Source organism: Leucoraja erinacea, chromosome 11, assembly GCF_028641065.1.
Source record: "Leucoraja erinacea ecotype New England chromosome 11, Leri_hhj_1, whole genome shotgun sequence".
Taxonomy (NCBI): Eukaryota; Metazoa; Chordata; class Chondrichthyes; order Rajiformes; family Rajidae; genus Leucoraja; species Leucoraja erinaceus.
Window position 1 is genome coordinate 2,513,501 of NC_073387.1, and position 12,373 is coordinate 2,525,873.

The 12,373-nt window shown below is 43.1% G+C and overlaps 1 protein-coding gene across 3 annotated transcripts in view; it reads left to right on the plus strand.

The window, feature by feature from the left end:
* The window catches only part of LOC129701415 (F-box/WD repeat-containing protein 11), a 171,766-nt gene that overhangs the window by 17,987 nt on the left and 141,406 nt on the right, over positions 1 to 12,373 (plus strand). Inside the window, exon 2 of one of the 3 annotated variants that reach the window (XM_055642568.1) lies at positions 8,481 to 8,582. The exons of the other annotated variants lie outside the window; for them this stretch is intronic. Within the exon in view, the coding sequence (XP_055498543.1) occupies positions 8,481 to 8,582 (102 nt within the window). The remainder of the gene's footprint in view (positions 1 to 8,480; positions 8,583 to 12,373) is intronic. 3 annotated transcript variants of the gene reach the window in all.

Genomic DNA, 12,373 nt, shown 5'->3' on the forward strand with positions numbered 1-12,373 from the left:
TGATTTTTTTTTTTCCTAATGCAAATCTCACATTGTGGAGTACACAGACAAATAAATAAATGATGGGTCTTTATCCCAACCATTATGGAGGGCACTGTAGTTCTCCCACAACTTCCTCCTTTTATTCTTGGTTTCTGCTTACAACCGAAAACAAAAATATCCTGCTGGGCTGGGCTTTATAATCTGCCCTGCCTTTAGGACACTCCCAAGTTCCCTCCACACTTCTTGGTTTCTGCTCATAAATAAGTATTCATTTGTTTTGTTGGACCTCCTCAAATACACTATTACTTCACCATTCTCAGGAGTTTCTCCAGCTTTTTTGTGCAACCTTATTTTCTGCCTTTCTGCCCAACTGACATAACCATCAATATGATCATCCCCTTGACCAGCCCCTTTACTCTGTGGTCCGCTGATTTGCATCAGATTCCAGCACCGCAGTCTCTTCTGTCTCCATTAATTAAATATTGATTTACTTTCAATTAACTATGTCCAATCCACTTTTGCTAAACCATTTCTCAGTTCCATAGAAATGCCTTTCCCTAATTAATTCCCCAATCTGGGTCGAGACCCTTCTTCAGATACTTATCCTTTTCCATAACTGTTGAATCTAAGTTATGGGAGCAGTATTCGTCAATTCGGCCCATCAAGTCTACTCTGCCATTCAATCATGGCAGATCTATGTTTTCCTCTCAACTCAATTCTCCTGGCTTCTCCCCATAACCCCTGACTCCCTTACGAATCAAGAATATGTCAATCTGCAACTTAAAAGTACCCAATGATTTTGCCTCCACAGAAGTCTGTGGCAATGAATTCCACAGATTCACCACCCTCTGACCAAAGAAATTCCTCCTCTCCTTTCGAAAGGTATGTCTTTTTTATTCTGAGACCATGATCTCTGGTCCTAGACTATCCCACTGATCACTCTTTGTTATAATACTTCCTGCTGCTGAATTTTGTGAATGGAGTTTTATGACCCTGCAACTTTGTTAAACTGAGTTCTTCTGTCAATCTAAAGTCAACTTGACTCAAATACTTGTTGCTGTTGAAATCAATTATTTATTCAGCTGAGACTAGTCTCTTGAACCTTCCAACACAGAGCTGATGCTCTGGGGCGGGTCCAGAGAGGAGTAACTTTGCTACAAACTCATGGCATTTATATAGGTATTAGACATTTCAGATACAGAGGGAATGACGAGCTAGTAACCAATCGCCTGAGTCCTCCTGGTGATTTACAACATCAGTCACATGATCCCCCTTCCCTGGCCTCTTTACAGCCTTCGTTTGCCTGTGGTACAGGTGCACAACCTTTTATCCGACAGCCTTGGGACCAGACACTTTTCGTAATTCGTAATTTGTCGGTCTTCGGAATGGAAATTTTTTAGCGTAGATTTTAATGGCTGGCTCAGTGGTAGAGTGCTCGGCTCATATCCGCAAGGTCGCGAGTTTGCGCCTTGATCCTGGCAGTTCCTGTTTGAGTCTGCAATGTAGTTTTTTCTTGCAGAATAAATGTCTGTATGAAATGCAGTGTGTTGAATGAATTCCTGAATTTGTAAATGTGACCGCAGCATTGAATCACCTCTCGCACTCGTGTCACCCTAGCGGAGCTACATGCCCTGGGGCGGGTCCAGAGAGGAGTAACTTTTTTCACACTCTTATATCCGTGTGCAGCAGATTAGGCGACAGTGCGTTTAGCACCAAACGTGAGCTTTGGTGTGCAGACCTGACATCCTGGTGAAAAATGTCCGGTTTCTTCCAGGATCGATATCCCCTCCTCTTTCTCGTTTATGAAGGGGATTTAGGTGCACCCTTTCTGACAGGCCTTCGACCAGAGGTAATTCGGATTTGTCACCTTTGCGGGCCATTTTTTTAACGTTGAACGCTCACTCAACTTTGTGGTGGGATTCCTACTCGCCCGCGCAATGTGCGCCTTGATCTCGGCACCTTCGCGTTTTATGAAGGGGCCTTAGTTCCCCTTTCTCACACTCTTCAATCAGAGGTTCCGCAGAGGCGACCTTTGCGGGCCACCCTCGGTGAGCTTTGGTCACTCAACTTTGGCTTGGGATTCCTACTCTCCCGCGCAATGTACCCTCACCTTCTCTTTTATGAATGGGGATTTAGTTCCCCTTTCGTCGAGGACCGACCAGAGGTTCCGCTCTGCCCACGGTGAACCTCTGGTCACCTCTGCCCACGGTGAATGTCCTTGTCTCCCTGTCCCTGGGATAGCAGGGGGCGATCAAACAGCACAATGCCCCCCTCCCCCTCCAACTCCAGAGGAATCCGCTCCCCGATGGGCTGCTACGGCGACAAGTGGCAGTTCGCCCACAGCCCGAGCTACGCGACCCCAAGAACAAGACGTACCTTGCACACCATCAGCTTCTGCCCCTACGGGGAGCGTGTTCCTCTGGAGTTGGAGCGGGGCTGGGCTGGAGTTGCTGATCTGGGATCTCTGTGCTTGCAGTGGGCCTGGGGGTCGGTGTCCCGATGAGGGGGCACAGCTCGGGCTGTGGGCGAACTGCCACTTGTCGCCGTAGCGGCCCATCGGGGAGTGGCTTCTGGTGGTCCTGATGTCTCCCGCGAATGTGCAGTTTTCCTCTGGAGTTGGAACGGGGCTGGGCTGCTGCTGGCTGTGGGTCTCTGGGATCTCCGTGCTTGCAGTGGGCCTGGGGGTCGGTGTCCTGTTGGTCCTGACGTGTCCGGTGACTGTCACATTATGCTGGCATCGCCGACGTGAAGTCAGTGCAAAGCCCCCACGCCGGTGCAATGGACGGGGAGCTGGAGAGGGGAGGGAAGGGGTCACACACATGGCCGGGAAGCAGAGGGGTGTAGGTGGGGTGAAACTGAAGGGAGCGACAATCTGCTGCTCCGTGCCTGCTGAGTTAAAAAGTTCCCACGCAAGACTCACGATACACTGTATCGTGAGTCTACCGTGGGAACTTTTTAACTCAGCGGGCAGACAGCAGCATATTGTCAATTATTAACCCTCCCGCGCAATATACCCTCAACTTATCTTTTATGAATGGGGATTTAGTTCCACTTTCTTCGAGGACCAACCGGAGGTTCTGCTGTCACCTCTGCGGGCCGCCCTCGGTAAACGTTTTCAAGGACCTTTCTTCAAGGACTGAAAAAATGTCCGCTATTCAGAGGTTTTCGTTATTTGGATCTTCGGATAAAAGGTTGTGCACCTGTATAACTTTGCTTATTTTATTTCAACACAGCAAAACCCCAGTAGGCCCATTTATCAAGGACCACTCCTCAAAATACAAGATGCATATATAACGCAATGATCACACAATTCATATACACTTCCCATACCAAGAAGAAAGATATTTCTATAAATCTAAACAATTTCTATAAGTAATGCTTACATTCCTACTAAGACAATACATTTCATAATTTATTTTACTACAATTTCACAGTTTGAAATACTTTTACCTATGTCTTTAGAACATTAATTATATATGTTTGCTGAATTACAGTTTCTAAGTTCAAAACGCACATCGCCCATCCAAGCATACATGGGTCGTAAATCTGTCAATTTGATTAATAAGAGTTTGGTTCCAGGATACAGCTTCATTCTTAACTTACAGCCTCCCCTTTTCCTGCTATCTCTGGGAGCTGTATTTCCAATCTCTCTACAAGGCCTTTTACAAATATTACAAATTATCTTCTTCTCCAAGCAACTACTCCCTTTCACATACATCCTAATTCAACAGAGCCAAGGCTAACTACAGGGCCTATTATCTCTGAACTATATCTCAAACTCAGCACAAGCCTCACAACTTAATGGGGCGACTTGACGCAAGGTGTGACCAGAGTGAAGTGGTCGTGGTCTAACACGATATCATACGATATAACGGGGGGGTAGACAAAGAGTTCCCACGGTACTCGGCATTTCTGTTATTTGTGCGAGTGACTTGTCCGTCTCCCGAGCTTTCCCGTTAAATCTTGAATGAGCATTGTAAACTGTCAAGTGCAATTAAATCATCACGTGGCACAAATTATGTCATAATTTATTTTATGGCACTTAGAGACATGATTCCAACCTCAAACACAGAGGGTGTAAAAGCTGTCTGTGACTTTTTTACTTTGCAGCTGCAGGGCACAGACAGACTTATAAGAGAAGTTTAAGTTAACTGCAAAAACAGCACTTTTACATCTATAGCATTGTATGTTTTTAAATCTTGGATAACATTAAATGGTTCTCCTGTTGATGAACTGATATATCGTTATATATACTCACATGAGCACCCGGGATACTCCGCAGCCTTCGTCTCCAGCAGGTTCCGTTTTCTCTCCCTGTTTCTATAATCCTCTCTGGATTTATTGTAGAGAATCTCGTTAAATTGGTACCATTCTACAAGTTCCCCCTCTTGTTCCCTGGAGAAGTTATATGGCCTTACCTTCTGCCATCTTCCCTTTACATAAGCGTCTGTAGAGGCTATTCCTACAACGGCTACTGGGGAGGCAATCTGAAATCCACCTTGCTCACCCTCTCCCTGCTCCAAGGAGCCCACAGGCAGTGTTATCTCTGGCATCTCCTGTTGCCTCTCCACCTGTCTCTCTTGCTGCGTCTCCTCCTCATTCTCCTGCATGGCAAAAACCTTTCTGACACGCTTTACCCCCTTTCTTTGAGCTTTTCTGGGAGCCATCTCTGCGTGTTCCTGTTAAAAAGATTCTCCAACAATGACAATGAGGTGGAACGTCCTCGATGGACACATGTTCCATTGGCGACATTGAGAACACCTTTTTTACTCACCTTCTGTCCCCTCTGTCCAGCTTCCGGGTTTACCGTTCGCAGGAGTTCCCACGGTAACCGCAAGAGTTGCTATGGATATTGCACTGGCCACTACGTTCATAAAATGTTGCAATGCTCAACCACAAGTGTACAAGTCACTCTTGGAGAAATTCAAGCTTGCTTGAATTTTCTCCCGAGTACCCAAGTTACACGATTACCTGCCGTTAGCGCCACGATGGTCCACGAATGCCGTACTGTTATCGCACGAGGTTCCCACGATGTTAAACTCTGGTTACCTCTTGCGTCAAGTCGCCCTGTGAAAAAGGGGTTTAAGAATGTCCATAAAGAAAAGAGCAAGTGACCTCTGGCTTAAGAAGATGCCCCTATTCAGTTATCCATTTTCCAACACAATCATACCAAATACAATTTCCTCCAGTGCTATAATTGCCTCAGCAATAAACCAAGCCAAGCAGATTCAGGCCTCCATGTTTTGATTCATCCCCCACCTGTGTGTATGTGTCTGTTTGCACTTTATTTCGGTTCAGGAAAACCTTAAGCTTTTCTTTTGCAAATTACCTAGCCTATATAAAGGTCACTATCCAAGCGGTTCTATTTATATAATATTTCCTCATTTTAGCACTGACTGTATTTGTTAATTTTAGAGTTATTGAAATGTCCTTCGTTTTTCTCTGTGATTGCAAATATATGCATACAGATGTGCTCCTGCCTTTCCCGAAAGATTTCAGGGCTGCACCACACACGCGCACACGCACACGCACGGTTTCTATTCACATTTTGTTTTATTCCATTTATCTTCATACACTTATCCAACTGGTTACTCTTGTTGTATGAATCAGTAATTCAACTGTTCTTACTGGGTTCACTGAGGTTGTAGCCTGTGCAAATTTTATTAATATGCCTGCAAGCTTTCACCCAGTACATGTGCTGATACGTGAACTTTTACTGTACATGAGTAAACTTGTCAGTTTTGATAAGAGACTTGGAAGAGATGTGGCGAGGAATGAATGGAACCAAAGCATAAACACTTCTTACTGAAACTTACCCACTACGTTTAAGAAGTACAGGAACATTTTTTATCCGTGTATACCAGTCATCTTTTCAATTTTAAGGCAATCTTTATAAATGAGTTGTTATCACATGCTCCATAATGAAAATATCCATCACTATAAGGAGAAGGAAATACCCCACATTTACATATCCTGTTTCTATTTCAAAACTATATATAGCTTCTTATAATGGCAATATAGAAAATTAGACTTCAAAATGTCACAATATAGCAAATTAGTGTAGCAAAACAGTCCATGTAATAGAAAAGCAGAATATTATTTAAATGGTAAGAAGCTTTGAATATACAAGTATACTCACTACCAGGGTTCTGGGTATACTTGTACACAAAGTACAAACTAGCGTGTCGGTATGGCAAATAATTAGGAAGCAGATGGAATGTTGGCTTAAATTATAAAGCAAATGAAGTCCATATCTGTCATGCACAGCTGTACAGTTGGAGAGGCCATACCTGATGTACATTGTCTAGTTTTGATCTCTACTAAAGCGCGGGGGCAGTAAAGAGAAGGTTTACTTTGAAAATTCATGTGTTGAGGGAAAGACTTGTGAGGAAGGATTTGGCCTGTACTCATTGGTGTTTAGAAGAACCAGTGCCACTGTGATTTTACTGAATGGGCCTGACAGGTTGGCTACTGAGAAGATATTTCCCTATGTGAATGAATGTAGACCAAGGGATCAGGGTAGGTGTTGCGCATTTAAGAATGCAATTAAGAGAAATTTCTTCTCTGCCAATTGTGATCCTTTGAATTTTTTGGTGCCGTGTTGATGTGGATGGTGAATCATTGAATATGTTCAAAGTGGAGATGGACAGATATGTTCTTTTGTGCAGTCAAGATTGTGGGTAACAGGCAAGAGATAATGGCTCAAATAGGCCAATAACAAATTGTAATCTTTTTGGATGGCGGAACTGGCTCATTTGGCCATGTTGTCTACTTGTTGCATTTCCTTTGTTATAGAAACATAGAAATTAGGTGCAGGAGTAGGCCATTCGGCCCTTCGAGCCTGCACCGCCATTCAATATGATCATGGCTGATCATCCAACTCAGTATCCCGTACCTGCCTTCTCTCCATACCCTCTGCTCCCCTTAGCCACAAGGGCCACATCTAACTCCCTCTTAAATATAGCCAATGAACTGGCCTCAACTACCCTCTGTGGCATAGTGCCAGAGATTCGCCACTCTCTGTGTGAAAAAAGTTTTTCTCATCTCGGTTTTAAAGGATTTCCCCCTTATCCTTAAGCTGTGACCCCCTTGTCCTGGACGTCCCCAACATCGGAAACAATCCTGCATCTAGCCTGTCCAACCCCTTAAGAATATTGTAAGTTTCTATAAAATCCCCTCTCAATCTCCTAAATTCTAGAGAGTTAAACCAAGTCTATCCAGTCTTTCATCATAAGACAGTCCTGACATCCCAGGAATCAGTCTGGTGAACCTTCTCTGCACTCCCTCTATGGCAATAATGTCCTTCCTCAGATTTGGAGACCAAAACTGTACGCAATACTCCAGGTGTGGTCTCACCAAGACCCTGTACAACTGCAGTAGAACCTCCCTGCTCCTATACTCAAATCTTTTTGCTATGAAAGCTAACATACCATTCGCTTTCTTCACTGCCTGCTGCACCTGCATGCCTACTTTCAATGACTGGTGTACCATGACACCCAGGTCTCGCTGCATCTACCCTTTTCCTTATCTACCTTTACTTTCAATTTGTTAAGGTAAGTGTAGTTTTCAAATGTCTTCTAGTGTCATTTCTCATGACACTGGACTTTGAGCAGCAAGGAGTATTCTGCCATGTCCATTTGCATCTTTCTTTCATCACCTATGTGCTTCTCATGTTTGCACCCTCTTGTGACCATGCCTACTTTTTTGAACTGGCAACCTGATTTCTTGTTTCCTCCTAATTCAAAAGTTACTAGCTCTAGGTTGTGGTTGGTTAACTTTGTGATCAAACCATAGAATCTTTAAGCAAGTGTTTTGACCCCTGTTGTAGGAGGTAATTTTACCTATTTCCCTATTGCAAATACTTAGGTAATTTTAAGTTTCAGCTGTCTTTTAATGTGAATTTCTAGGTCTATGCTCACTGCTGTTTGTACCATAATATTTTACTTCTGTAAGCTCATCTGTGTGCTAAAGTGCAGAAATATTCAAATTGGGAAGATTGTGGCAGCCATAATATTATATGGAGCAACAGTGAGGGCCCAAATGGCCCAGACTGGCTCCTAATTTATGTGGTCAAATCTTTCAATCATCATTCTAATAGATAGTTTACAATAAATCGGTTAATGAGGGAATTAATTGGAAAAAAGTAGAAATATGGAGAGGAAATGCTTCAAATAGCGCAACAATTGCAAAATCTTAAAGTTGAATTCAGTTTGAGAACAAGGACTGAGAAGTATGGGAAGGAACCAGGATATTGTTAGGATTGTTAGATTTAGCAACTTTTTCCTATTGCTAAGTTTTGTGTATTTCATTATCCTTAGTTACTATATTCATGTAAGGTTAATGATTTAAGAGGCTCGGTGAATGTTACTATTGATTTTCAACTTCTTGTATGACCTTTAGCCTCCTGTTTTTAATTACTAACAAATAAAATAACCTACTTCAACCTAATCGTGTCTGGCTTCTAACTGCTTCTCTTCCTTCCTTTTGTTATTCTGCAGTGTTCTGTGCCCAGGTCTTTGTGGCTAGGCTGCTCCAACCTGGTAGAGAGCATGTGCGCACTGAGATGCCTGCAGAGCATGCCCAGTGTCAGATGTCTCCAGGTGCCTTATCTTCTTTACTTACTGTGTTTTTATTTTTATGATTCTGTGACTGTGTATGTGTAACCCTCTGAGTACTGAAAAAATCCTCATGATCTGCCTTTACTAAAATTGTGTGTTTGTATACGTGCATGTGTGTGCACGAGCATACAAGTGCAACAGATTTAAGGCTTGAACATGCATTGCTACACCTCGCTTCAAATGACGTGACCGTAGGTAGATCAGAATTATCAGAACTTTTTGCCATGAATGTTAATTGTCTGGGGCTGCTGACTGAATGCATGATTGGCCCTAGAAATGATACATCATGTGTCTAAGTTGCATGCTGCCTGCTTATTATCATGGTTCAGGCTAAATAAAGGATCTGACACTGAAAGGTGCCAGCAAATGTTCAACTGTGTCTTAGTACCTCCAAAACAGGAAGGCAGAAATTTGACTGCATGAAGACGAGGTGAAATGGAGCTGTTAACATCACGGGAGCAATTGCAGAAGCTGTTGGGATGGTTGCCTGCACTGTGAATGTTGCTGGGACTTGCGCTCAAACTATGAATGTTTCTGGGGCACGTGGTAGAACATGGAAGCTGTTGGGACAGGTACACGGCTATGAATGATTGCCAGTATGGTTTTGCGTATGTTGACAGATGCTCTTGGGTCGGAGTTTATTGTAGAATCTTTGTACCTTTTCAGTTCCTGGTCCAGTTAAATAATGTGTGAAAGGGTTTCAGATATCATTTGTATAAGATTAGGAACCTTCCTCTTTTACATCTGTTTGCTAAATAAACATTATTTAAGGCAGTGCTCCTTAAAGACAATTATAACCTATTCATGCATTTAGTCTAAGATTAAAAAGTTTTAACTTGGTTGCATTTCATGTGGGAGTAAGGAGACCATAAAATGAGTTTGGATATGATGTACGTTCCTAGAGCTCTTGAGTTGAATGCAGTAAATTAAAAACCATTTGGTCTTGGTTTGCACTGTATTGCTTCAGTTTTAAAATGTGGACTGATTCTTTATTCCCACCTCTTGCAGCACTCAGAGGGTTAAATTGTTTTAAATGTTAAATCCCGTTTTGTTTTGCTTGAAGAGCTTGGTGTTTGACATGTGTGTTTATATGTATTGTGTTAATGTTTAAATTTGCAATGTTGCAATAAGGCATAACAATGGTAAATGCTGAACGTGTCTGCATGCAGCATGCATTTTGGTGTAACTTGCTGTAGCTGGTGATAATTAGTTTTGAGCTTAATTCTAACCACATGCGTGTTCCAATTTGCCATGCTGTTTGGATCCATTTTCGTGTAAGGGTAGTTCTTAGGACAGTAATGTGGAGGTTCAGGACTTGCTGTGAAAGGCACTTGCTACCTTGCATACTTGGGATTATTGAAATACATTGAGATTTGACAATTACTTTTATTCTTAACCAAAATGGTAGTTTCCTCATTGAGGAAAGTGCATCCTTGTATCTCCAGCACTGCATGTACAGTGAAGGACTTGGAACAGTCTAGTTACTGTGGTAGTGTAGACAATGGCGCCAGTAGTTTGTACTGGTATTGCTTCAATGAATAGTGATATGATGATGGCCAGATAATCAGTTTTGAGATTTTACGGGTGTCAAGGATCATTCCCTGCTGTTATTTCAATAATACTGTGGGTTATATTAATCCTTCAGAGAACAAATAGGTCTTAGTTTGTACATTGACCCAAAGAATATATCTCTAATACTGCAACACGGTGGGCAGCTAGATTAAAAAAATGAACAATGTGTTTGTGTGTGTGTGTGTGCGCTTCAGTATTATTGTTGCAGATGTGAAGTCTGTTCAAGAATGGGGAATAAACTTCATGGTTTCAATTCCCATGATTAGAGAAAGTGATTTCTCTGAATTTCTTGAATCAAACTTTATGCCTGTGATCTGCCATGGTTGAAGCTGGCATGTTTGTTCATTCAAAGTTTCTATCCCCTTTTTTGCTTTCCCCTGCAATTTTAACCTAATGCTACTAACTCTGTGCATATATGGAAGTCTCAATGCATTTGTGGCCACCAACCACCTTAGTTTTTAGTTTTAGACGTACACAGGGCTCAAAATTAACGGTTGCCCGGGTGCCATTGACCACTCAAAGCGCCGCCGGGCAACCTAAACGGCGAGTCATTTTGCCCGGCTTGGCAACCAGATACTGGTTTGTACCGAAGATAGACACAAAAAACTGGAGTAACTCCGCGGGTCAGGCAGCATCTCTGGAGAAAAGGAACGCGGTGTTTTGTGTCGGCGGTGACGGCTGTATTGCGTGGGAAAGATACTAGATGCGGGGTGACGAAGGGTTGAAGCGAATGACGGCCCCCGAACAGCGGCTCCATCTCCTCCTCCTCCCGCACCCCGCCCGCCCTGATAAGGGCCGCTGCCTGCAAACCCGCTAACGGCGCACTTTCAAAACAAACCCTCCTGCACGCCGATGCCGGGAGGAGGGAGGGAGGGGGAGGCCTCGGTGTGCGGGAGGGTTTATTTTGAAAGTGCGCCGTTAACGGGTTTGCAAGCAGCGACCGCTATCAGGGAGGAGGGGGTGATGAAGCTGCTGCTGTGCGGGACCCATCATTCGCTCCGACACTTCTGAAGCAGCTGCACCATAGATCCTTTAGCTGTAGGATCTTTGAGCTGCACTGCTCGGCCCCGCACCTTGCTGTTGGCTGGCAGAGGAGGGATTTTATGATGAGCAACATTCACAACTATATGTACGCAAAGGGGTTACCATGGTCCAGGATTTATTGACACAGGTTGATCATACGCTGAATAATCCAACCACATTTTTGTTTGGAATTGGAAAGAACTAATAGAAATTGCATTAATTACAATGTATAAAAAGCGTTGAGATACTGTCTTATAATTTTTCTGCATATCATTGTGGGATATATCAAGTCTTGATTGGTGAATGTTTAGTTTGTGACTTTATTTGAAGCAGAAATAATATATGAATGCTTCATTGAGTATAATTTCGACTGGTAACTACGCAATTCGTCCGAACACATTATCGCACGCGTCATGCAAGCCATCTTAAATGACCACCTAAACTGTCATTTGGCAACCTAAAAAGCTGCCAAGGTTGCCCGGCTGGCAACAGGGTAAAAAAGTTAAGCGAGAGCCCTGATACAGCGTGGAAACAGGCCCTTTGGCCCACCGAGTCTGCACCGGCCAGCGATCCCACATATTAACATTACCCTACCCACATTGGGGCCAATTTGCATTTATAGAAAGTCAATTAACCTACAAACCTGTATGTCTTTGGAGTGTGGGAGGAAACTGTAGATCTCAGAGAAGACTCACGGGGAAACGTAAATCTCTGTACAGACAGCACCTGTAGTCAGAATTGAACCCGGGTCTCTGGTGCCGAAACCTCCGCTGCACCACTGTGCTTCCCCATCTTTTAACTAATTAACCCATTGTTTTCATCTCTTGTATTTTCATAATTATAAAGCACTATATGACTTTGATACTATCTATAACTTTCTACTTTGCTCACAGCGGTCGGTATCTGGTAAATTATTTTTGTATTCTTGGAAACTGGGGAAGTCCATGTGAAGTGACAACCTTGACCAGGCATCTTGCATAGCTCTGTTTAACGGTGCCATACTGACTAAGAAATATGCCTGTGAAGAGCTTGGTATGTAGCAGTTCTGAATGATGCTGATGTCATCTGGAATTTTAATTTTCTATTGACAGTCCCATTTATTTGGTACAGTTTCTGATACGTTGTCTTTGCTTTGAACTGTTATTCAATAAATCTCAACTGTTGGTCCGTTAGCCTCT